Below are 25821 nucleotides of genomic sequence, written 5' to 3'. Positions count from 1 at the left end.
CCCCCCCCCCCAATCCAACTATATAGGCCATTGGAGCAAGAAAAGCAGCTCAAAAGAGAAGGCGTCGTCGATGTCGATGTCGATGTCAATGTCCTGGATCGTACCACTTCGGGCATCCAACAAGGGGATATTCTCTTGGAAAATGCCGACGACTTACACCGCCGCCTGGGCAACAGACAACTTCAGTTGATGGCCATAGGAGGAACCATTGGGACCGCCATCTTCATCAGCATCGGCAACGCCCTCGCCGCTGGCGGTCCGGGGAGCTTGTTGATCGCGTATTTCCTCTACACGATGGTCCTGATCTGCATCAACAACTGCACCGCCGAAATGACGGTTCAACATCCCGTGTCGGGAGGTTTCATCCGTCTCGCCGGTAAATGGGTCGACGACGCACTAGGATTCATGGTTGGGTGGAACTTTTTCATCTACGAGGCGCTCCTGATCCCCTTTGAGATCACCGCTCTCAGCCTGGTGATACAATTCTGGACCGACAAGATTCCGGTTGCGGCAATTTGTGTCATCTGCATCGTCTGCTATGGGTATGTAAGGACCCAAATTCTCAGCTCGTGGCATCCCTATCAAGAAAGTTCCCCTCCAATGCCTCGAGGTGATGCGCTTGCTAACCCTTCTCCCCCTCAAACCTGTAGGGCTATCAACATTCTGGCGGTCCGGGTCTACGGAGAAGCCGAGTTCTGGCTGTGTAGCGGCAAAGTGCTCCTGCTTCTCATGATGTTCTTCTTCACCTTCATTACCGTAAGTTCCCCGAGAACTTGGCCAGCTGCATTAGGAGGACCGGGAGTCTGTCTCTTCCCTGGTTAGATCGATACGGTTATTGACGTGTTTCCCCTGCCCCCTCTTCCAGATGGTCGGCGGCAACCCGCAAGGCAATGCGTACGGATTCCACAGCTGGAATGTCGCCGGTGCCTTTGCCGAGCATCGCACGACCGGCGCGTTGGGCCGCTTCGAGGGCTTCCTCACCTGTCTGTGGTCCGCGTCCTTTACGATTGTCGGGCCCGAGTACGTGTCGATGGCGGCGGCGGAGGCGAAGCGACCGCGCATCATCGTCAAGAACGCCTTCAAGACCATCTACTGGCGCTACTTCTGCTTCTTCGTTCTCGGCGCGCTCTGTGTCGGGATCGTGGTTCCGTGGAACGACCCGACCCTGCAGGCCATCCTCGCCGGGACGAGCCTGTAGTCCGGCGCCGCGGCGTCGCCGTACGTTATCGCCATGACGAACATGGGCATCGGCGTCCTGCCTCACATCGTCACGGCGCTGATCTTGACCTCCATCTTCTCGGCCGGGAACACCCTCACCTACTGCGGGGCGCGCTCTCTCTACGGTCTGGCCCTGGAAGGACGTGCGCCTGCGATCCTGCGCCGGACCACCAAATCGGGCGTCCCCATCTACGCACTCGCCGTCACCATGTGCTTCCCTTTCCTCTCCTTTCTGCAAACATCCAACAGCTCCGCGATCGTCATGACCTGGCTGATCGCCCTGATCACCGCGGGAGCCCTGATCGACTATCTCGTCATGTGCATCACTTTCCTCTGCTACCACCGCGCCTGCAAGGTCCAGGGTCTCGACCGTAGAACCCTGCCGTATCGCGGCTGGTTCCAGCCCTACTGTGCCTGGATTGGCGTTTTCGCCATGGTCACTGTCCTTTTGTTCTACGGGTACACGGCCTTTTCTCCCCCGACGGTCGCCGGGTTTTTTCAAAACTACACCATGCAGCTCGTCGCCCCGATCCTCTACGTCGGCTGGAAACTCTTCAAGGGTACCAAGATCCTCGGGCCCGAGGAAGTCGATCTGGTCTGGGAAAGTAGGGTTATCGACGTGTACGAGGAAGCCTTCCAAGGCGAGGTCGTTGGCTTCTGGACCGATATTGCGCAGATCTTCGGGTTGAGGAGACATAAGAAGAATAGCCAGAAGGATTGAGCTGCGACCCATCGGGGGGGGAGGAGGGATTTGAAATGTGTGGCCAGAGGCAAGGAAATCCGGACAGCTTGAGAAGAAGAGCGGGTAGACAATGTAGAGAGAAGTTTCCACTCGGAAGCTGATCACCTTTGTTGACCACCTCTTACTTCAACCCGTCTGTCCTCCGTATCTGAAGAGTGGCAAGCCATCAAATCAAGGCCACGGCGTGGAGTGACATTTCAATAGCCATCGGCTCATTACACCGTGACATCGAAATATAGTTCCTCGTGAAACTATATGTGCTTCGTTCATAGGCTATATAATCATGTAATGTGGTAGATCCCCCTCGTAGACACACGACACTGCCTTTGACCACGACGAGTAGTTGTGAGAACTCCCCCTTCGCCGCAGACAAACTGAATGGCAGGCACGCACAACACAATCATACATACACACATACTAGTGTACGGCGGTATCAAACACCAAAGGAATACTTCATGGATTTTCGCACCCGGACGACATCCTTCGCCACATCGCCGAGCTGATTCTTCTCCACTGCGGCGGTGGGCTTCCTTCTAATCGACACAGGGGTGCCACTCTTGCTGCTACTGCTGCTGCTGCTGCTTTCACGTAGATCATCGCCTCGACCTACTTGTTTTGGTGGTGGTGGCGGTGGTGGTCTCGCGCGATGAAGTCTCAAAGCCCGACCCATCTGCCCAGCGAGCCACGGGATCTGATCCGGGCGAAGCATTGATCCAATCCTGCGCGGATCTCTTTGCACACCGGTCAAGTCAAGCGGCTCCCCAGCGAGGCTCAGGACAAACGCCATGGGTCCGAGGATGTTGTAGCCCCCCATGCAGAGGTTCTGGCGCTTCCGCTCGTCGGCCGTCAGGGGCACGACGTTGTGTTCGCGCGCGTACTGCCTCAGGGCTGGACTGCACGGATTCGAGTAGGGGTCTCTGTCCGGCGTCGGCCAGGGGTACTCCATGCGGGTGGTGTTCGAAAACTCGTGGATGGAGCCGGCGTCGATGCGGTTGCCGAGATGGAATGGCACAGCGGCGCAGATCTCGTCGACGCAGTGCTGAAGCCGCTCCTCGGCGGAGACCCTCCATCTGTCAGATTCCAACAGCAACACGTCGTTCTCCCTCGGCATGTTACGGACCGTTTCGTCCGCGCAGAGCGTCATCTTCAGGAGGATCAGCCGGTAGCTGTTGTATGCGTGCCAGACGCCCGCGAGCTGGACAGACGGATAGACGTTGCAGAAGTCGCCATACAGGCCTGCCTCTCGCACGGAGTCTGGAATCTCATCTGCCGCCAGCCGGAAGGGTGAGTAGAACGAGTGTTGGCTGTCGGCCCAGATCTGTAGTCGCTGGTCAATGGCATCCGCCGTCCTCCTGAATGACGCTATTATGCTGAGGTCCTTTGCAGTCAGCACCTTCTGCCCCTTTCCCAAACTAGCCGGCAACGTGGATTTATATTGCTCGAACAGGGCTTGCAGGTTCGCGAGGTCAATCGCGATCCTGTCGAGATCACTTGCCGGGTTGTAGGGCATGGGGCCGTCGTCTTCCCACACCGCCGGGTCGATATGCACTGGTTGGCGAGTCCGAATTGCCTCTGACACCATCGTGTTGCGCACCTCTTGCAACAGCCGCTTGGAGGCCATGTCGCGGAAGCCTCTGCTCTTTCTGTAATTGACCACGGCATATGCGCCTCTTTGGTGACTCCCGTCGACTTTGACCATCTTGCGGTGCGCAATCAGCGCTTCCCGGAACTGCAGCGCAATGATGGCGATCAACGTCGTATCGGACTCGCATCCTTCTGGAGTCTTCAGGGTTTCCTTCAGGAGGTCGATAGCGCGGCCATAGTACCTCCTCGACAGCGTCGAATCCGGTCCAAGGCCGCGCCACATGGAGAGCATGGTGGCCGTAAGAGCGGCAGTGGCGACCGATATCAGAGAATCCGGATCCGTCGGCTGATAGTACGGGATCAAATGCTCGAACAACCCCCGCGAAGACTGCACGCCGTGCCCACCCATCATGTAGTTGTGGGAGAAGAAGCACAACGAGACAAAGTTCTCGTCCTCCCCGAGACCGGGGACAACCGCATTGGGGTATTCATAGTCGTCATCGCCATCAGCAGCATGTTCTCTGTCGCCGGCTGCCTGGAATAGCTGTATCACCGCCGCGGTTTCGTCTCGAAACTGTATGCCAGGTGGATCTGGCACACCTGGACAGGGCACCCTCCTCTTCAAGCAGTTTTTGCAAAGAGGCCGACCCAGGTCACATTTGACGCGGCGTCGTTTGCAGGTGCTGCAGCCACGGGATGGGCCTGCGTAGACCATCTTGAAGGGAGATACTCGGCGACTCCGAGGATACTGCCTTCACCTTGGATCCTGTACAGAGATACGGAACCAGGCGAGGCTCTCGTGACGAGGCAAGGCATAATGGTCGTTGACGAGGGGCGGCAGACAGAGGTGAACGAGGCCAAGGAACTTGTCGGTAAAGAGACTCCGTGCTTTGGATCTAGCACGAGGTTGATTCCAGTCCCAGTCCAGTCAGAATGTCAGGATAATTAGTTCTGGACGCATGAATCGCTGACTCGCCAAGTTCAAAATCTTGGGGGCCTGATTTCATGGGTTCAATTCCGAATACGAGTTGGTCGGATCCCATCACTTTGTCGTGTCCTCGGCCTCTTTCCTTGTACAAATGACCTCATACGAAGAGGCTGAGTGGACTTTCCAGAGTGAGGCATGTCGTGACCGACTGAGATACGATATTTCGATTGAGAGCTAGAGAAACTATATAGGAAAGTTGTTGTGAGAACGATGAAATGAACGTGTTCGCCATGCACCTCTGACCCCTGCGTCCAACACAGCTGTCCTCGTCGATACATGCACCACTCACTGCAAACACTTCTCCGTCCTCATAAATTTCCTTCAAAGGCTGCCAGTCTCGTGCGTTGTTGAGACTTCTCAGCATGGGCAATAGAACCAATGCGCGATGCTCAGACCCCCAAACAACTGCGGCCCTCTCACTCACCTACTTGCGCAATATCTTCCTCTCACTCGTTCGAGCTCTGGCTGCCTTTGGCTCGATCGGTGGGATCCCGGGACACAACATCACCAAACCTGTCCACAGTCAAGCCTGCACGACCAGGGTGCTTGACCCCAGCCTCCACCTGCCTCTCGTGACTGACAAGCCTTAGCCTCTCACTCTCCGCAGGTGTCAGCTTCAGATATGTCTCGACACCGATGGCGTGGGTCGCCAGACAAATCCACACCGACATGCCAAACGTCAGGTGGAACGAAGCTGTAGCAAACTCGGGGCCGGCACCGTCCACATTTGCCTTGATGACCACTGGTACGCTTGAGTTCGGCGCCGTGCACTCGGGGTATAGGTATGGTGTTGGATTTCCCGCTCCAGCAGGGGCTCCATACAGGGTATATTGCTTCCATATGTCCCCACAGGTCTGCACATCATACCAATGGCCCTGTTGATGCTGCGCGATGAACGTGTTGGCGGCCATCTGAACCAGACGCACCGAGATGATGCTACCCGCATACACCCAGGTACGAATCATCCATGCACGGTGTTGGTCGATCTGCAGACGTTTGATATTGACGTATGCCAGCATCACTGAGACCGTGGTCATTGTTCCCAGGAGGCCAATTCCGGCTTGAGTAGATGGTGATCCTCCTCCAGCGATGGGAGTGACCATGAATGCGCCCGCGTTGCCGGTCAGCAACAAGAGAATAACAGTGTAGCCATTCAATCTGTGGAAGAGCAGGAGTTTGTGCCTGATCACTGGTACGAACTGGAAGCAGACCAAGAAGCCTGCTGGAAGGATGCAGCCCAGATGAAGGATGATTCCAACGCGCTTGTACCCTGACTGATAGTGAATGGCGTCTCCAGGGATTGTATTCTACGTACCACCGTTGTTAGTACGACCTCTCCGTGGAATCCCCTTTCGGTTCAGGCAAGAGTATACCTTCAAGAAGATGCCGTCAACGTTCAGGTATTGGAACCGAGCGAGTACGAACCCCATGAGGGCCCCGACGAGTATGACGAAGAGTATAAAATTATAGCCCTTCTTGAAGCCGAGTGGGTGGTATATGCGCCGCCTGAGCTTGAGCCAGAGCGGACCTGGTTTGGCGCCACGACTGTGCCCTGAGGATTTGTGCACATCATGAGGCATTGACATTTTGAATGGGGATCCCGATCAACAAGCTGTGATGGGCGAGGGAAAAACGGAGGCAGGATATAGTGCGCCAGGACGAATGATGCTCGCAGGGAATCTATGTCCCTAACTCGTGTGTTTGTGATGAGCCACCAGACATCCTCGGTCGGTGGCATTGACATGACTTTTATAGACGAACAACATCACCCAAGAAATGTATTATTCACGGTTTCTCGCAAGTCAGTCTCAAAATAGAAGGTCTGGGTACTTGAAGGCAGCAGCAATCGCCCGTATTCGCGAATGCCCTTTTCCTCCATGACAGGGATACATGACAGCCGACAGACAGCCTCGTAAACTTTGTTTGTTGGAGGAATCCGAGATGAGCGAACGAGAATGGAGAACTGAATGCTACGTACCGGGCTAGGAGGATGAGTAACATAATTCATTACCATAGAACCTCAAGGCAGCAAGCAAAAGAGGACGATCACATCTTGTCTGTATCCAACAATTCGACGCTAAGCCATTTCCACTCGAGTTTGCGAGCGGGTCTTGACCCCGAAATGGTTCTTGGACAGACCCCACCTAGGTCGTTTTCGCTCGACTTTGCGAAATATGCTCCATTGCAGAGTGTCCCTGGTGTTGGATCTCTATAATGAGGTGATACGGATCACTTTGTCACAGGAATAATTTCCGAGTCCAAACATGCACATCCAGACTGCCTTGCCTCTGAGGAGGCCTTGTGTGGCTTTACAGGTCGGCCAATGAGCGATAAGATTTTGGTCATTACAGTCTTGGCACAGTGCTGAGCATCATTTTGGGCGGACTGACACGTGATTCCGTGGTGGATCCTCACTGCATCTCATCAAAGCTGCCAAGCGAACAGACACTTGACGCAGCGGAGCTGTTGGAGGTCGACAGGCATTGAGCTCCTCGCAGGTCACAACTCGTCACCTCCTCTGACCCCAACTCACACCGACGTACGATTGCCTGCGAAGGCCTCTGTCGGGTGCTGCATTGCAAGATGCACACCTGTCAACCTACCACCCTCGCGCTGCGCGCAGCTCGGTCGTCATTGAAACCGAAATCCTTCCAACGCGGGTACAACCAAGACATCGCCATCACAAGGACGGGGAAACCGATCATAAAACAAGCTGGAGGAAGATCTTCGTTAGGGGGCTATACAGTTACTGTGTTCGGTGCAAATGGGTTCCTTGGGAGATACATCGTCCAGCGACTAGCAAAGAGAGGGTGCCAAGTTGTCGTGCCGTACAGAGATGACATGGGGAAGAGACATTTGAAGCCCACTGGTGATCTGGGGAGAGTTTCATTTATGGAATTCGACCTGAGAAACACGCAGTCGATCGAAGAGAGTGTGCGACACTCCGATATTGTGTTCAACCTGATTGGCAAGAATTACCCGACCAAAAACTTCAGTCTGTGGGATGTCAATGTCGAGGGTGTGGAAAGAATAGCTGAAGCCGTTGCAAAATACGACGTTGACCGGTTCATTCATCTCTCGTCGTACAATGCCGACATTGACTCGCCCTCCGAGTTCTTCAGGACAAAGGTCAGGACTTTGCCAGAATGGCGAGACTGGTGGTAACTAACACGTCTTACAGGCCATGGGAGAGAAAGTTGCAAGACAGCTCTTCCCTGAGACCACGATTGTTCGACCGGCACCCTGCTTCGGTTTTGAAGATACCCTTCTACATCGCCTTGCTGGCGTTACCAACTTGATTACCGTGAACAACATGCAGGAACGTTTCAACCCGGTTCATGTGAGTCTACCTTTGTGTCCGCCCATTCTCCCGCACCTCTGACTCTGTATTGCTAGGCTATCGACGTCGGAATGGCTTTGGAAAAGATTGGCTACGATGACACCACGGCGGGCGAGACTTTTGAACTCTACGGCCCCACAAACTACAGCATGCGCGAAATCGCCGAAATTGTCGACAGGGAAATTCTTAAAGAGCGCCGCCACATTGACGTGCCCAAAGCTCTCCTCAAACCCATCCTTTACTACCTCAACAAGGTCATTTGGTGGCCAATCATGACGGCGGATCAGCTGGAACAAGAGTCACTGGATCAGACCGTCGAAAAGGGAGCAAAGACCTTCAAAGATCTGGGAATCGAGCCGGCAGAGTTGAGAGACTTGACCTACCTATATCTGCAAGACTACCGGAGCAGCTCCTACTATGATTTGCCTCCAGCAACAGCCCGGGAGAAGAAGGAGGCAAAGAAGTATCTGCACGTTATTGATGATCAGTAGGTGGTGAGGAGATGTCAGCGTGGGTTGGCTGAGGGCTTGTAGTTGAAGAGCTTGGAGAAGACCACTGGACCTTCTCGACGCCCGAGAGATTGTACATACACAGTTAGAAAGTGAAGGTTCGAAAATAGGAACATGTCTTGAGGGCACACATGAGCCCACCATCCTTCATGCCTCTTGTTCCATATGACGCATTAGACCAGATGGAGTCGTTGAAGGTCCTCGCAAGCCCAGAGATAAAAGGTGCGCATCTTTTACGGGTTTTAAGAGTATGCTGTTGTAGACTCAGCCCAGCCCTCTCCTGTCCAGCAGCCTTGTAGTCCCCGTACCAAATGTTCCGTATGTATGTAATGTACATAATATCCAGGAGCGTCTTCCCTGAAACACCCCCCTGGTGAAAAAGCGAGGCTAAGTACCCACGTAGATAAGTAAGCAAGCACCAGGCACTTAAGGAACTCTATCCCTCCGTGAGGAGAAGAGGGGGAAAGAAAAAAATAAAAAAGAGAACTGAACGTCAGCGACAGGGTTCGAACCTGTGCCTCCGAAGAGATGTGATAGCCATTGAAGTTTTGGGAAAACGTTCGCCCTCCACGGGTGCTTATCCCCTGGAGGAGTGTTGGACGTTCCGGTTAAATTCAAGTCACACGCCTTAGACCACTCGGCCACACTGACAATCATTGTAACAAGATTTTTTTCTCAGGGAGAGAAAATCGGTAAAATTTTGCAGTATTTTGAAGATGAGAAAATATATCTCTCCCCAAGATTTGGGGTTGAGGGGTCGGTTTGGGGCCGTCGTTATCGCACCCTAGGGACCCAGTGACCCCCCAGCCCCCTTAATTGGTTCCCTCTACGAGATACTGTGCTAGCAAGAGGTACTCTTTAATCAAGCATTTTTGACATGTGCAGGACTGTCACCTACCGACTATTACTTTTAGCAGTGAGAGCCCTGTTACTAGTTATCACGAAGAGAAAAAGAGGTTCCCTGACTGTGTAGCTGTACAGAGTAGTCTCTACACTCCAAACGGCGAGGTCTTGTCTCTACACAAACCACCCACATCGCGCGTAAAAGGTAAGAACGGAGACAGTTTGTGGAAAGGAATTGGGGGCTGGATTCTGCATTGATCTGATCTCTATCCGTCCACTTCAATTCATGCAACTCCGTTCAACCGTAACAAACATGCGAATGCAATGCGTGACGGGGCCATTCATGTTCCAGCTTTCTCATCCAAGCACAATGTTGACGATTGTTGTGACCTTTCTGGACATATTTTCCTGTCGTTCCAGAGAAGCCAGGACCTACCATGACATTATGTCTAGATTCTCACTTCGGTCCTTGGCTCTATTGGCATCTTCCTTCATCGCCTGACAGTCATCTTTCACACAGCCCGAAAAATATGAATCTGCAGTGCTGATCCTTTCGTTGTCGCAAGTGGGTGGCACAGAGCAAGTTCGGCCTCGACAAGTCTATCGCATGATCTCATTCCAAATCAACGCCTTCAATTCCTCCTTGCTGAGCTGGTCCTTATTCCTATCAAAGTCAAAGAACTCTTCTGGAATAGGATCCGCAGTGGGCTCATCGTCAGGGTCATGATAAGGCTCCAAGTACGGGTGCTTGAGGGCTTCTTCAACCGTGATGCGCTTGACTGGGTTGAATGCTAGCAGCCTCTCCAACAAATCCAGTGCCAGGTCCGAAGTCTTGGGGAAGAGTGCTTTCAAGGGAATCTTCTTCTTGAAGGGCAATGACCGGATGTATTCTCGCGCACGTCGGGACTTGATGCCGTAGTAATCCTCCATCGTCGGAGTACCAAGGACATCCAATATTAGGGTGAGTTGATGATGATCTGGAATGTAGTTAGCATGGCCAGCGTCACGAGAGGAGTAATACATACAGTCTTTTCCAGGGAACAAGGGCTTGCCACTTAACATCTCTGCAAGTATACAGCCAACACTCCATACATCAATGGCTTTGGTGTATTCCTTGAACGTGAGCATGATTTCTGGAGCACGATACCATCTTGTCGCAACATATTCCGTCATGAATCCTGAGTTGTCGTCCGTTGAAGCTGCAGATCTCGCGAGGCCGAAGTCGCAGACTTTGAGATCGCAATTAGCATTGAGCAAGAGATTAGATGGTTTCAGGTCTCGATGAAGGACGTTCGCAGAGTGCATGGCCTTGAGAGCGCGCAGAGTCTGATAGATGAAATACTGGCAGTGGTCGTCCGAGAGATCTTGGGTTCTAATCACGCGATGCATGTCCGTTTCCATGAGTTCCTGTGAAAGAGTGTCAATACTCTTGCTCGCTTCTCCTGTTATTCCGAGACCAACCTGAATGAGATAGACCTCGGAGAAAGACTCATAATTTCGTGGCTTTTGAATGTCAAGAATCGAGATGATGTTCTCGTGGTTGAAGTATCGCAGCAGCTTCATTTCTCGTAACGTGCGCAGGCAGAACATAGAGTGATCAAATGGAGTGATCTTCTTGATGGCCACTTTCTGACCTGACGGCTTGTGCAGTGCAGAACTTTGACGAGTCAGTTGCAGCGTCCACAGATCCCATATCATACACGTACCAGACGACGCCATAAGCCCCCTCCCCAATAACATCTTGGATATCGTACTGGTCAGAGACGTTGAACGAGATCTTTCTGGACCCTCCCGATGGCGCCGCTTGTTGCTGTGGTTGTCCCATGTTTCCGACAAGTCACAACAGGTCCTTGGTAGATCTCCTGGTAATCAACCGAGCACGTATCCCTGCCTCTGAAGCCGGCTGGGGTATCCAAAGTAAGACCAACAGTTGTGCTTTCGATCACGGGTAGCTCTCGCTTTATTGCTTCAATTCGGAGGAAGGTGAGCGTGAGGTCGCGGCTTTGTAGGTCGGAGATGGTAGTGAGGGTAGTTCGCTTGGGCGCGGGCCCTAGTTCAGGTCGGCTCCGCTTGTCTGCGCTGTTTCACAGTGGACGCTGGGTCGTCTGGACGCGAACTCCGTACTTGAGGCGAGGCAATTCAGCGCGCTCCAGGTGGTAAGATGTCGATGCTGGCAAGTAAAGATGCCCCAGCAGGATGGATGGACGGCGCGGCCACGGAGGAGAGGGTTGTGGAGTGTGCTGTGTGCTGCGGCAGGGTCAGATTCCACATTCCTTACAGTATGCGACAACAAACAGAGCGAAGGCGGCGTACAGATTTGTTTCCTGGTCTGGCTTCTCGCCTGCGAGGTTCAAGCCTTATCTGCAATCTTCAGGGCGGTAAAAACCTGTGGGTTACCTGAGAGTCTTGCTCAGAGTTGTTAACGGGCACGGGGTTGTGTAGATTAGGGGTTTGCGCAGCGACCACGTTGCAATCGGACAGTGCAACAAAGGCTCAACAATGAGGGGATTTGACGAAACGAGGAACAAAGAAGAATGAGAACAAGAGATGTCTGCAATGAGATGGTGCCGCAAAGGTGATCAAAAGGTGAGTATCACATTGAGGGGAGGGTGAAGCAGCTGGCATTCACATTTCAGGACCGAATCCCCATTCACGCCGCGGTCGAATTGAAGGACGTTTGGATGAATAGGCGCCGGCATTGGCTCACTAGGCGGAGCTAAGGCAGAATAGAGCGGGCGCACTAGGCCCAAGCGGCCCTCAGCGGCCCCTTCAGCGGCCGGCTTAACCCCATCCATCCATGGCCCGAATAGGCTCGGCCCTCCTGTGACAGTCTCTACCCACCCATTTGCCTTGTTTGAGCATGTCGGATCAGCGTTTCATCTTTTCTTGTTGCCGTAGACCATGAGCTGCTCCAAAGCTAGAAATAGCCCCAGGGCTCTTGTGGTCTCATCCATCACCATGGTCACTGACTACCCGATAGGTCAAAGCGGGACGACCCTTCTCATCTAGCCCAAGTTTATTGTGTACATGCGTGCAACAAGTATGGCTGGCGTGCATCATTTGACCTCTCCTTGTATCTCTTCCATAGTAGTCAGAAAGCATCCTCTTTCCTGCTCGGCTCTCATCAGAGGCCCGACCTCGTGTCTTTCTTCAGGGTGTGGTGTTTATTGCATGACCTGCATTCAATCGAATTAGCAATCCACACCCACCAAAAGTGAAACATTCGATCATGACTGTACCTTTTCGCGCATCATCCCCATCCACTGCTGTAAGCTCACTCCTTGATCTGCTCGATCCTCGACAAGCATGGTTTGCGCCCAAAGCCTCAAACCTGGTTCGCCATCCTCTTTCACCACGTAGAGATGAGGCACCACAATGCTGCCCACCCCCTTGGATAGGTGGTCACGGCTCTTGGAGACGACTGCCCTCACTCGCTCACTAAAATCGTTGTCCAGCTCGGGTAGTCGTTGCTTGCCCACTTTGAGTTGACTCTTGTCTGCCAGTCCAAAGACGTCAATCATGAGCTGTTGAACAGCATCCCGTCCAACCCAAAGGAATTGGGTCTGTCCGTCATCGATCAGATACAATCCATACGGCACGAGCCTTTCTGACACGAGATTGATCGGTGGTGGAAGGATGATTTCGCCGGTCTTCTCATCCACCGTCCCTGCATCATCTGGCATATCATGCAGAGAAAACATCTTGGGATAGATGTACTGAATCAGCAACGGGAGAGGTAGCGTCGAGAGCAAACATAGAGCTGCTGACCGCATGTCGCTGGGAATTTGTGACGATCTCCTGAGGCCTAAGTTTTTGATCAAGGCAAGGAAAAGCACAGGCAAGCCTCGAAGGTTAGCAGGGAATTGAAGGCCACCTCCACCCATACTGCCTCCTGCAAGCTCCTTCTTGTACGTGGCCAGAAGCTCGACCAGTTTGTTCTGAATCATGTCCCGAGCGCTGTCAAGCCCGCTGTTGAGGACACGTTCGACGGCCTTGTGGCTGAAATACTCTGTGATAGCTTGCTGATCAGCCGATGCGTACACATCCGCCAGTTGCTGGGTTGTGGGTAGTGCGAGCGTCAAGACTCGAATTCGTCGTTCACCATTACACGTGGTGTGAAGGACAGCGGACTGCAAACACACAACTGGCTTCGTGATGGTCTCGTCGATTGCAACTTCCACAACGTAACTTTGATCTCGTGGGAATGCTGGGAATGCACACAGATCCGAGCTGCGGTTGAAGAAATTGCCATAGAAGGTGCTCATCCGCAACCCTGTCGTCGCACGAACACGTAGAACAGCCTCCAGACCGATCTCTGCGGACAGGTAGTCGGAGAACTCTTTGGCGAACTTCATGGCATCTTCTTCTCTGGCAGCATTCCAGCCAGGATAGAAGTAGGTCTGCCCCCCGGTGTATCTTGGTAAATTGCTCAGAGACGCCACGTCCTGGTACTGTGAGGAGAATAGGAACATATCCACTGAGATTTGTTGTTTCGAACATTCGACGGCAAAGCTCTTGTAGAAGCTGTTACCCGTCTGGAGCAGGCTGCTTTCCTTTGACGTGCCGAGTAGTTTCTTATCCTCGCGCATTTCGAGTTTACCGTGGCCAATGTTGGGAAGTGAAGCAGTAACGACAGTCATTTTCCCACCAACTGGTCCGATAAGCTTGTGCCCAGCACGAAGGGCAGATCCCATGGCGGATGCGCCATTCTGGGTATTCTGGAACATTTCTTGAAGCTTATCCAGGAAATTTTCGATATTTTCCCGGCATTCGGTCAGAGTCACCAGTAAATCAGCAGGAGTGGGCAAGAATGCCTCTTCAAGGTCGCTAACCACTAGCATGCTTGTTTGGGCATTCTCAGTTCCATCCCGAGGGATATTGAAGAAGTGCAAACTGGAGTCGACCGCGATGAAGCCCAGGCGCGTGCGTCGATCCGCATTCGGTATCCGATCCAAGCTCTCTCGAATACACCTGGCCGTTGTTGCCAGGAGTCCACTCGACACTGCCGCATAACTGACGTCGAGCAAGAATAGATAAACAAGTGGTTGTGGAGGCCGAACCATGTATTCCTGTGGCGCAATGAACTCAACCACCGCATGATTTAGATCTGGTCTCTGCCACCTGTCGAGACTTTTCTGGGCCGCTGCATCCCAGTCAAACGCTTGCGGCACGTCGTTGGTCAGGTTGCACATATTACATCTCCATCGATGCCCGTGGTCCAGGAAAGTGACGAACGGATTGATGTACGACCGACATCTTCTGCAACGGGAGATGACCTGATCTGGCACTACTGGTATAGGATCTTCAACGTCGTGTAGGGATGTGTATGGTTGAATGACAAGGGCGAATGGGAGTTTCGACTTTTTGAGGAGGGAATGAGTGGTGGGAACGGCGTTCAGCGTCGATCGGACAAATTTTGGAGGACAGTTCGCAAAGGGTGAGGGTGTAACGCTGGTCTATGAAATGTTTAGCTTCTGACACAGGAATAAGGGAGCAATTCAAGTCCATACGTTAGGGGGAAGAATGACTGGCGGAGGTGGAAAGTCCAATTCCGCCACGTTGAACGGCTGGTTCGAGAGATCGGTCGGGTAAAGCTGGTTCAAAACCGGAGCACGTTGTGCCTGCTGTGGTGCAGCGGCGATCGGTGGCTTCTGAGAGATGTCCATCTCGCCAAACTGTTGTGTCATGCCCGCCACACCGCCTGGGGCAGGGTAGGCCGGCGCGGGAGGTTGATAACCTCCCAATGCAGCTGATGGCTCCTGGCCAGGATATAGAGGAGCTGCAGTCTGTTGCACTGCTGCAGGGTTCTGTTGATACCCTCCTTGCGGATAGCCTGCTGCATCTTGTTGGACGGAATACCCAGAGTATGCAGCGCCGCCTGCGGGTTGTTGTCCTCCTAGGGCAGCATTCGCGCCGGCACCGAACTCGTAGGCTTGTCCCGCATAGGCGCGCTTCTTCCTGCCAGCATGAGCCGGACCAGGAGCAGGCGCTGGTTGCACCCCCGGCGGATTGTTTGTTTCGTAGTTTTCATAATTTTGACCCGCAGGTGGTTGCGGTGGCTGCTGACCGAAGCCATCCTGTCCAGGCACGCCTTGCTGAGGATATTGCTGGGGGAATTGTTGCGACATCTTCAATCACTACCCTCGAAGCTCGTTCATGCAATTCTCGGTCCAGACGTGAAGGAATCGACGAAGGAGCGTAGGTTCGTCTGTGGCGTAGAGGGGACGTACAGTGCGGAGGGAGGGCACTGAGAGGGAGATATGCCGATAATGTGCGAGGGTTTTTATTGACTTGATCGGTACAGGGTGACGTCCATACCGGTTCAGAAACGAGGAGAATGTACGGACAGCTTGGTCAGAGGGAGGGAGGAAGAGCTCTTCAAGTTGAGATGTGTCTAGCCAAATGGTGGATGCTGAGCAGACAACTTGTCCTCAGATGTGGTGGAAATCTGGTTCCTCTGCGGCACTCGGCGTAGTTTGCCAGATTGCCCAATCGGCGGCCACCTTGTCCAAATGCCCGCTTCAAGGCGCCATTCACTTCACCCTTCATGCTCTTTCTTCCATCGCCACACGCTTTTGGGGCATTGATGAGATCGGGTCTCGTCGAATAAGGTATTGTGTTGTTACATTCCTTGCGGCAACTAACTGCAAGCTAGAGATGAATGACAGAGTCCTGAACTACACTGTATCCTTAACACCCTGACACCATGCAAAACGCTTCAAATGACAAACCAGCTCCTTGAAGGAGCATCCTGCGACTCAGACTTTTCGGGTAACTGTCCACCCTGACTTATACAACGCTCCTTTACACACTCCGAGCACCCAGGTTGTAATTTACTTTGCCTTCGTGGGCCGGCGGTAGGACCGCAGGTTTTGTGGTGAAACCAGCCACGATGAATATCGTGACAATGATGGCCTCCATCAGAACTCCCAAGATGCCGTGAACAAGGATGGCAGACCACTCCAAGCTCCAGGAGCTGAACCATTTGGGATTGTTGGCGAAGACGCACAGAAGAGAGAAGGCCATGCGGACCGCCATAAAGGGCAGAGCCAAGGCAACCGCGAATAAAAGGCCTCGTTCGCCCGGCTGGACATGACCGATCTTCAAAAAGCAATGTCCTGTGATGAGGAAATCGGCGACCAGAACAACCAAGAACAGACAGACCGCGGCTTTGAGTTCGGTGAAGCCATCCGAGACATTAGATTGGCTGTCGCTGAAAAGATTCGTGCTAGCGACGACGCTGAGGATGAGACCAACAAGACTGGGGAGGTGAAGGAGCTGGAATACCCGATGGGGCAGACCGTGTGGTGCCATGCTGTCCTCGACACGATCCAGGAGAGCCAAGGCTGTGGAGAGAATTGCTGACAGGCCAAAGCTGGTCATGACATCGTACGTGATGGTCAAGCCGCTGGATGGATGCTTGACATCGATAAGAGAGGTGATTGCGCCGATCAGTCGGAATAGACAGATCATGACGAGAAACCTCCAGCCGAGTCGTTTGTGATGGCCATGCTTGTAGACGATATAGGCCGAAGCTATCAGAGCTGGGGTGAAGTAGATGAGTTCGAGGATGTCCAGTATCTCGAATGCTGAGACGCCCATGGTGAGAGATGTGATTTGTAGGATTTCTTCGTGGTAATGGTATCCTTCTCAGTAGTTCAGTGACCAGTGTGAATTGGATGGTTGTGAGGAAGTGTGGTGGTGTGCCTTATAGCCTTGCCGTTTGACGCAGATGGTGCTGGGGCAATGGAACAACATTGCTATATATCCTCGATAGGAACATGAGGCTATTGATCATTCTTCTCGTGACGCCTTGAAGAAGAGGCTTGGGTTCGTCAATGCGAGGGCAGGAGATGACCAGTTGGGGGTTTCTGCCTTGTTGAGGGGGCTGTGCAACCAATGTGAGTGTTGTAGCGATAATGGACTGAAACGGTTAGCTATGCGAGGGGAGACAGTAAGCCACTAAGCCAATGGCCTTTCTCTCGACCATGGACTTCGTATTTGTACCTAACGGGTAACCACTCCCGACTGCAGTCCCAGGAGAAAAACTTTGGACCTCGTTATAGAAACCAGGCAACCTTGTTGCAAACCTTCTCATGTCCATCCATGCAACGTTCCCCAGATTTCGCCTGGAAATTATCCTAAATACTCACACCAAGGTGGTTTCTTCCATCTTCTCGGCCTCCGTCACGACTGACCCAAACTGTCCACCAAGACTTCGATGTATGCAACTCCAATAAGCCGAAAACAGCCATGTTCTTCGGGTGTCAGGTCACTTCCCTGGAAGCTGGTGCGGCGCGGCCTGGCATGATCCATTCGCGACGTCCACACTCGATTTCCAGGCCATAGCACGAACGGTGTCCATCCTCTAGTGAAATCTCATGCCAAAACATGATGCAGGACGAGCAAAACCGCACTCGTCGTCCTCGAGACGATGAAACTTCAAAGGATACAATTCCACCTTGTGGCGAACCTCTCCATGTCGACGACATCCGGGGTATGATATACAGTAGAATCACTGTCAATCCGCATCCTTGACTACCACCAGTGCATGAATAGATATCTTTGTGTAGGGAATATTTAGGGAGTATTCATCGGGAGGTATGCTTGGTTGGCTGTGATATTAAGGGTTGCCGCCATTGTGCCTGCGGCATAGGACTGCGGCAGCAACGCCATCCATGCATCTCAGTGACTTCTCTGGAGCGGACTTGAGGATTTTCGGAGAGCAGACTGTGCAAGAGTGACACTGTGATCAGTCCGACCCCGGGGATCGTCCTCGTAGGAAGCAGCAGATTCCGGCAGGAAAAGGCGAACCTCTATTTCTCCCGCTTCCCCATCGGAGTATAGGCTGCGCTGCATTGTCGATGGGTATGTAACATCAATGCGAAAGTCGAAACATCAGTGCCACTACGCACGTCATAAAGTCAAAGCAGAAGGCCACCTGGGCGTGCCTTGGATCGCAACGACGCATTCTGTACTGTGATGGGGGGTTTAGGTACTGTGGTACTACCTCAGCCCCAGGTCTCCTGCAGCGTGCGAGGTGCTTCCCCAAGTTAGTCGAGAGACGGGCTGTGTACTCGGTAGTCTGTGCCTGCCAAGGTCGAGAACAGTCTAGGCGCTCTCTTGGAGTATTCGTAGGCGAGGACAAGAGCGTGAAACGAGTTTACTAGCCTGAGCGACCTGAGCGACTCGCCCAAGGTTTGGGGGCACAAGTGACGATGGCCTGCGGGGTACAACCACAACCACAAGTAGTAGGGCGTTTGGGCGTCTGCTTTTGTCTGCGCAGATACTAAATTTAGGCGAGTTGCAGGTGGGTTTCCAATGCGTCACGAGCACTGAGAAGGAGTTTCGATATTTCTCAGACGCTGATGGAGATCCACCATGCACTCACTCCCCACCAAGTACCACGTTCTGGATGTATGATGTATGTATGTAGGAATGCACATCTACAGACGAGAACAGCCTTGGACCTCCAGTTTGCCTGGTCCTTAACTCCTTTTAAACCAAGGGAGAGACAGTCCACGCCCAGATCCACAACAGGCGAACTAAGGATGTACGGTAGACAGCGAGAGACGTACGAATATCACCGTACGAGGTACGAGAAATGCCCCGTAACATGTGATAGCTACGATCTGAACATCCCAGCTACTCCTCACTCTCTCATGACCTCACATGGACAAATATTGCTCAATGCTGTTATAACGGAATCTTTCATAGCATCGCTACGAGACACCATCCCAAGTTTATCGCAGGAACAGAAATCGTAATCATCGAGCAAGCCTCACACAAGCAGCAGTCTTAGACATCAGGCTCTTGATCATTATAGCTTGGTGAAAACCCAGCGTCCCTCAGCATGTCGTCGAAACCCAACACTGTTGTCCTCGGAACGGCTCTTGGGATAACATCTTCGGCCATATTCTTCGGCGCCAACCTTAGCATCTCATTTTTGACCGTCCCGCTTCTGCTGTTACCATCCCCCAAACCAGCCTTGCCAGTCCCAGCAAACTCTGAAAATACAAACTCTCCAACATCCGCTTCTTCCCAGAGACCAGCGACAAAGCTTGGACACCTCGCCCGGCAGTGGCAGGCAGCTTATAATATTGGAAAGAAAGCAGGCCCATTCTTCGCCCTGCTTGCCAGTGGATGTTGGCTATACGCGGCGAAGCACCTGCCACCAGAAGCTGGGCTCCAGCGGCAACTACTCTGGGCTGCAAGCGGTCTCTCGGTAGCTATTGTGCCCTTCACATTTGGGGTTATGAAACGGACAAACGACGAGCTACATCGCCGAGCGGATGCAGCAACAAGAGATGAAGAGGATGACTCCAAAGCACAGGCGCAGCAAGGGACAGTCGAGAGCTATCAGACTCACGATCTCATCCAGTGGTGGGCGCAATTGAACTTTTTGTAAGTGGCAGACACAGGTGGAAGGATACCTTCGCTGACGACATCTTGTCCAGGAGATCCTTGTTACATGTTGGGGCCATCGCCTGTGCCACGACAGCTTCAACTCTGTAAAGGCCCTTTCAACCTCGCCTTGTGACCCTACGAAAGCGATGACATCTTGTGGACAAATATTGCTTGGAGCGACTGGAAGATGAGCAGTGCTTGACGAAGGAGACGTCTTCTTTCCTCGGTTCTTCCAATGTCAAGGCCGGCGAGTTTATCCAGCGGAGCAGGCACAGAAACGCTGGTTTGTGTCAGAAGGCGTCAATACAGTATTGGTCTGGCTCGGAATGTTATGTGATAGATGGTGCCTAAAGTACTTGTAAATGTAGAGCAACGTGTTGCGCAATCGCCCCTCATAGCAAACATGCCAAGATAAGTATGAAATGCTTGGCAAATTTTCACCACACAACTTTTTCGGTGCCAAGTGCTGCGAACTTCCAGGATTTTGACGACGATACCAAACGACAACCTCTCCACCAATTCATAGCGACCACCTTTCCTCAATCCATAATTGTGATTGCTGAGACGCCCGTCTCGACGTTTGCAATCATGGGTGGCGTTACCGTTCGAGATGTCGATGTGAGTGCGACCCGAATAACTTGCTCGCAAGGAAGTCCAATTCGTTGTTGTGGGAAAGAGACGCAATTCTCACTACGACCTTGCGCTTTTGAACGTGGGATTTCAGTGAAAGAAGTATGGACTGACGATGCGGGTGACGCAGGCACAAAAATTCATCGAGGCATATGCAGCATTTTTGAAGCGACAAGGGAAACTCCGAGTGCCAGGTACGGCTCTGCTCCAGCTCTTTACCACCTACTCTCCTGGAGCTGGATTGGGTGCTTGGAAAGACGAATCATCTCGCTGCAAAATATTTTCTGGAGGAAGATACTGATAATTCATGCTTTACAGGTTGGGTCGACACCGTCAAGACCTCACACTCAAACGAACTGCCTCCGCAATCCGCCGACTGGTTCTACGTCAGAGCTGCCTCAGTTGCCCGACATGTCTACCTAAGAAAGTCCGTTGGTGTTGGCCGTCTCCGAAAAGTTCACGGCAGCACGAAGAATCGCGGTTCTCGACCATCACACCACGTCAACGCATCTGGCGCTGTCGACCGCAAAGTGATGCAGGCTCTCGAGGAGTTGGGCATTTTGGAGAAGGTTGATGAGGACGAAGAAGGTGGCAGCGGAAAGGGCGGACGAAGAATAACACAAGCCGGTGCACGAGATCTGGATCGCATTGCCCAGACTGCTGTGGAGGGCGACGAGGAGGAAGAGGACTAAAAGTTTGCAGACGGGATTGGGAATCGCTAAAAGAACCCCAAGTCACCCTTTACTCGCGAAGATGGTAGTCCCCCTCACTGCGAGGGTGGTCGTATGCCCAGACTCATCCCGGAGCCTCGGATGGTGCAAAACTCAGTGGTCGGACTGACTGATCATCGAGCTGGCCTGCCTCATTGTGAATGTTTTACAACATGGCTCACAACGACCGATAAGGGCCGAATGAATTCATTTCAGAGTTGCATCCACTGTCTTCAGATTCCCAGCTTTGCTTCTCCATGGTTACTCGTACTTGCGCAAGGGGCTCGGTTCAAAAAGCTTCATGTACAGCCTGTGACTGCCGGCTATGAGGCTCATGACAGAGCCACTAGTACCACCGCACGTTGTCCCATTCCCCGCCTGCTCTGTCTAAGCCGTTGACCCGAAACCGACATTCAAAACTGTGACTTCATCGAATGGTCTGATTCCGTCTGGCACTGTTAGTGTCAGCCTTGTCGGCAAACTGCGGGCTAATCGCACAGCCCTGCCTGACTTGGCAAAGGGGGCCAAATCCACCTTCTAGAAACTGAGATTTGGGGGCTTCAGACTACCCAATCCACCACCATTCTCAAGCACGCCTCCCTATATGGCTCAGCCCAGAGCTTGTCGTTCACACAGAGACCAATCACCTCGTGATACCGAGACAGATGTTCCCTCAATACTCTCTTGGAAGCTGGGCAGACGCCTGCTTTCCCACCTTGACTTCTGGGCCTCGCTACGGCGCCTTTCAAGGCGTCTGTTGTTCTGGCAAACAAGACGGCACGAAGCTCCCTTCGTCAGGCTGATTGGCGAATTTGCTCCCAGCTGTGCACCTGACGACCACAGACGGCGGCGCAGCTCCACCCCGACTGAGAATACTCGAACAGTCGGCCCGCGCACTTTGTATAGCGTTCTTGCTACGGCATGGCGCGCATGGGTAGGCAGCACGGCTGTCATGAGGATACCACCAATGCCTCCACCAAGAGCCTCTCTCCTCCCACCAGGCATACTTGGGACTCGTCTCAAGCCGTACCAGCCGAGGAACAGTTCACCTTGGGGTTGACTCATGTTTTAAGCCTTCGTTTCACCGTTGCCATGGGCTGGTTGTTGTGCGTTTGTCTCCCAAGCCCTGGCGCGCCATTTCCCCCAAGATAGCAAACCTCATACTCATTTCCATGTCACGACCCAAGCGGGGCGATGCAGCTTCCCATTCATAGTATTCAATGACTTTTGTTTCCCTGACTTCTTTGATTTTATCCCTTCTAACCTGCTACATTGTCTATCTGTACGTCTCAATGTCACAAAAGGTCGCCGAAGCCTCCAGCAATGAGGAGCGTCTCCCAGACGAGACTTGGGAAGCTTTTAAGGATGTCGACTTCAATAGTCGGCCCAGCAACGACTGGACAGTACAGAATATACCACCGGAGCTACGGGGAGATGAAGACGACTCGAACTTGCCTGAAAAGCTCAAACAAATTCTTGCTTGGTCATTGTCCCCTGACCTCCCTCCACCGCCACCAAGCAATGAGAGGCAAACTGTTCAACCGACGGAAGGGTTTAATGTTCGAGACTCTGTCCATGAACAAGACGATTACAATCCTCATCAGACGATTACAGAATCGAATGGTCGCTCTGTGGCCGCTGAGGGATTTGACAACGACGACACATCTGAATCTCGAAGCACACAGTCCGAGCGCCGTTCTGAGAGAAGTCGACTGAGAGCACGATACCTTGGAGGCGGAGTTCTTGGGTCTACGCTGGGCCTTATCACTACCCTCAAGGGCAAAGCGGACAGGGAGTCATTGCAGGCTTCTGCCAGTGCAAAGACACTGTCAAAGTCTGCGACTCAGGTTGAATGCACAAGTTGCTTTGAAGAGGCTTCCGAGGACGAGACGAGGAAACTTCCTTGCAACCACTCATATTGCAAGTCCTGCTTGACGACCCTGATCACAACCGCCCTCCAAAACGAATCTAGCTTTCCGCCCAAATGTTGCTTGACAGAGATTCCATTGCAGACGGTTTTGTTGTCACTCGACGCTAAACACAGGGAGTTATATAAAGAGAAGGTTGCTGAATATGCCATTGCACCTCAAGAAAGATGGTATTGCCCGAACACAAAATGCTTGAAATGGATCCCACCCTCAAAGCTACAACGCATCCGCATATTGAACATGAGATGTCCCCATTGTGCAACCAAGATTTGCAGTATATGTCGCGGCTTGGCTCATCGAGATTCTGCAGATTGTCCTCAAGACTTCGGTCTCGAGGCCACGATGGTGCTCGCTGAACTGCAAGGCTGGCGACGTTGTTTCAAGTGCCGCACCATGGTCGAGGTAATGTTGTATTTATTTAAGTTATAGAATCGGGCTAACGATTACCAGCGCTCGCAAGGTTGCCGACACATGACCTGTAAATGTGGTGCGCAGTTCTGTTACTCTTGTGGCGCAAAGTGGCGGAGTTGCGCTTGCACCGAGGCGGACGACAACAACCGTCAAGAAGAGTTGAGACGCCTTAGAGATGAAAGGGCCGAGATAGCGGATGCCGAAGCTGCGGAGATCAATCGAATAATCGCTCAAGTCGAGGAGGTGGAGCGACTTCAGGCCGAGGAACGTCGAAGAGAAGAACAGAGACAAGAAGAAGAGCGGCGCAGAGAAGAGGCTGAACTTGCGAGGCTTGAGGAGCAGCGCCTGCAAGAGGAGGCCAATAGGCGAGCTGAAGAAGAACGAATGGCCCAAGAATTGCGACGGATTCTCAAACTCTCGGTCGAGGAAACATGTGATAAAATCCAGACTGCATGGAACGGTATTCTGCAAACACAGAAGAAGACCCTGGACAACAGACACTTGAACGCCGAACAACAATATATGCTTCTCCGTGACGAGGCACGGGCGCGACAACAGGAAGAGAATAGCGAGATATTGGCAAAGATGGAATCCAATATTGCGAAGAGGACCACCAGCGTCAAGGAAAGACACGATATGGAGGTGAGAACTTTTGACACTGAGCAGCAAGAGCTGGAAGACGACATGTTCTTGGAAATTAAGCTGCACCTCCGCGGGAAGCAGGACAAGGAAGCACGAGAACGCCGTCTTCAGGAACGATTCCAGAGGCAGCGCGAAGAGAAACAACAAGAAATGCTCTCGAAGCATCAATCCGAACTAGACGCCCTGCAAATGAATGCCACAATGGAACTCCAAGGCCTGACACTGTCTAATGAGAGCAAGCTGGCCAGACTTGAGCACAAATCCCGAGTGGATTTCGAGCCTTTGCTGGTAAGTGTCGCAGCAGATCGCGCATGGTTTGGCTTCCTCTCAGAGAGACGTCAAAACATGGTAGACGAAAATCGGCGGTTGATGCTCGAGGCCCTGAATGCTGGTCAGGAGCCGGTTGGCTTGACCAAGGAAACGGCCACAGCAGTTGGGCCATATCTAACAAACGTGCAGCGCAAAGCACGTGGGATCGACTCGTCGCCTCGCCTTGACAATGCGCCTCTTCAGGAGAGCAGACAGGAGCCGTGGAAAGAGGTGCTGTCACCGTCGCCGGCAAGCAGTGCATCACCAGCACGCTCTCTGTTCGAGCTTGCAGCGACGTCCCAGCACTTGTTGAACAGTCTAGATGTATCAGCTACCACTCCAGAGCCGAACGACGAGAAACCACACCTCACAGCCAACACCGCCTTTGCGTGGATGACCGGTGACAACGCCCCGGAAAACGCTGACCCTGCCACGACGCCGCGCTCTCCGCCAGCTCGGAGTCATGGACTCAACCGCCAACCTCGTACACACGCTGCACCCATGAGATTTGCAACGACAACCGACCTAGTCCCGATGGCAATGTCGGGTGCTCTGCACCGTAGAGCAAACTCGACATCGCCCAAGGACCATGCTGAAGTTCCGGCTTCAATTCCAGCCCCTCTACAAGCTGGGAGACGGCGGTTACAAGCACATTCAGAGGGCTGGGACGCACCAGAGCACTACGTGAACACTCGACCACCGACACCGCCAGTGCCCAAAGTGCCGGCTATCTACCTCGACCAACATTCCAGCACCCGGGCGGGGATGGGGGAGAGTTCATCCACGAGCGCGATGCAACAGCCGAGAGTACTGGGTGGGTTAGTCCCCACCAACACGACGAACAAAGAGAGTCGTCACAGTGGCCATCGTCGACAGGTATCCTCTTCCTCGTCCTCGACCTCAGCCTCCAGCTCGCTCCTGGCTGCTTCAACGGCAGCGACATCCCGATCGTCGTCGTCCTCCCCTTCTTCCCGCGCCACAAGCATCCGCAGCAGCGGGGACAGCCTGTTCCTGCACAGTCTGATCACCTCGACGACCAACGCCGCCACCGCGGCAGGCCGACCATCGACGTCGTCGCTCTCGCCCGTCTCGCCGATCTCACCCAGTGCCGAAAACGAACGGGCGACGAAACAGAAGCCCAGTGCCGGTTCCAGAACCAGACACGGGTCCCCGCTACGGAGGCGGCCGGCGCGATCAGTCTGGTCGATTCTAAGCTGAGCATGATACTGTCAATCCATCCATTGTGGTTGTGGGTGGTGGGGGTCCCTCCGGAGAAAGTTGGTTCAGCTACACATTTGGGCATTGGGGCGATTTGAGATGGTATTAATTCGAATTACTTTGTGCGAAACTCTCTACAAGTTCCGATTAGAGTGAGTAGTAGTCGGCAGACGAAGAAGAGGACACGAGAGAGCGCGGAAAGAAGAGGGGGACATATCCGAGATGGATGTACCCAGGCTTGCCAGGTACCTTTGATACGTATGTAGTATGTGTGCATGTATGTATGATGTATGTACCAACAGAGTGAGTGAGAGAACCAGGGACTACCATCATGCCCAGTGA

The 25821-nt window shown here is 52.9% G+C and overlaps 9 protein-coding genes across 9 annotated transcripts; 4 read left to right on the top strand and 5 right to left on the bottom strand.

Moving 5' to 3' along the window:
* Positions 1-189: 189 nt before the first annotated feature.
* AYO20_04993 (hypothetical protein) lies at positions 190-1939 on the top strand (the record flags this gene model as incomplete). The annotated part of the gene is made up of 4 exons (XM_022643287.1): positions 190-542; positions 651-756; positions 866-1144; positions 1199-1939. 4 exons carry the CDS (start codon positions 190-192, stop codon positions 1937-1939), a joined length of 1479 nt encoding a protein of 492 aa, XP_022500855.1.
* Positions 1940-2393: 454 nt separating this feature from the next.
* Positions 2394-4259, bottom strand: AYO20_04992 (hypothetical protein; the record flags this gene model as incomplete). The annotated part of the gene is made up of 1 exon (XM_022643286.1): positions 2394-4259. One exon carries the CDS (start codon positions 4257-4259, stop codon positions 2394-2396), a length of 1866 nt encoding a protein of 621 aa, XP_022500854.1.
* A 719-nt stretch (positions 4260-4978) lies between these two features.
* AYO20_04991 (hypothetical protein) lies at positions 4979-6118 on the bottom strand (the record flags this gene model as incomplete). Its single annotated transcript, XM_022643285.1, has 2 exons — positions 4979-5839; positions 5906-6118. The coding sequence occupies 2 exons, from the start codon at positions 6116-6118 to the stop codon at positions 4979-4981; spliced, it is 1074 nt and encodes a 357-aa protein (XP_022500853.1).
* Positions 6119-7115: 997 nt separating this feature from the next.
* AYO20_04990 (hypothetical protein) lies at positions 7116-8363 on the top strand (the record flags this gene model as incomplete). The annotated part of the gene is made up of 3 exons (XM_022643284.1): positions 7116-7661; positions 7714-7872; positions 7929-8363. 3 exons carry the CDS (start codon positions 7116-7118, stop codon positions 8361-8363), a joined length of 1140 nt encoding a protein of 379 aa, XP_022500852.1.
* A 1461-nt stretch (positions 8364-9824) lies between these two features.
* AYO20_04989 (mitogen-activated protein kinase) lies at positions 9825-11049 on the bottom strand (the record flags this gene model as incomplete). The annotated part of the gene is made up of 4 exons (XM_022643283.1): positions 9825-10201; positions 10250-10631; positions 10686-10881; positions 10931-11049. The coding sequence occupies 4 exons, from the start codon at positions 11047-11049 to the stop codon at positions 9825-9827; spliced, it is 1074 nt and encodes a 357-aa protein (XP_022500851.1).
* A 1402-nt stretch (positions 11050-12451) lies between these two features.
* Positions 12452-15352, bottom strand: AYO20_04988 (protein transporter SEC24; the record flags this gene model as incomplete). Its single annotated transcript, XM_022643282.1, has 2 exons — positions 12452-14680; positions 14735-15352. 2 exons carry the CDS (start codon positions 15350-15352, stop codon positions 12452-12454), a joined length of 2847 nt encoding a protein of 948 aa, XP_022500850.1.
* Positions 15353-16028: 676 nt separating this feature from the next.
* On the bottom strand, positions 16029-16826 carry AYO20_04987 (hypothetical protein; the record flags this gene model as incomplete). Its single annotated transcript, XM_022643281.1, has 1 exon — positions 16029-16826. One exon carries the CDS (start codon positions 16824-16826, stop codon positions 16029-16031), a length of 798 nt encoding a protein of 265 aa, XP_022500849.1.
* Positions 16827-19077: 2251 nt separating this feature from the next.
* Positions 19078-20953, top strand: AYO20_04986 (40S ribosomal protein S19; the record flags this gene model as incomplete). The annotated part of the gene is made up of 4 exons (XM_022643280.1): positions 19078-19628; positions 20096-20249; positions 20392-20455; positions 20580-20953. 4 exons carry the CDS (start codon positions 19078-19080, stop codon positions 20951-20953), a joined length of 1143 nt encoding a protein of 380 aa, XP_022500848.1.
* Positions 20954-22263: 1310 nt separating this feature from the next.
* AYO20_04985 (hypothetical protein) lies at positions 22264-25577 on the top strand (the record flags this gene model as incomplete). Its single annotated transcript, XM_022643279.1, has 3 exons — positions 22264-23301; positions 23395-25075; positions 25138-25577. The coding sequence occupies 3 exons, from the start codon at positions 22264-22266 to the stop codon at positions 25575-25577; spliced, it is 3159 nt and encodes a 1052-aa protein (XP_022500847.1).
* Between the last annotated feature and the right edge of the window lie 244 nt (positions 25578-25821).

This window comes from Fonsecaea nubica (genome assembly GCF_001646965.1).
Source record: "Fonsecaea nubica strain CBS 269.64 chromosome Unknown Scaff27, whole genome shotgun sequence".
NCBI lineage: Eukaryota > Fungi > Ascomycota > Eurotiomycetes > Chaetothyriales > Herpotrichiellaceae > Fonsecaea > Fonsecaea nubica.
This window is presented reverse-complemented; position numbering and strand designations above follow the sequence as displayed.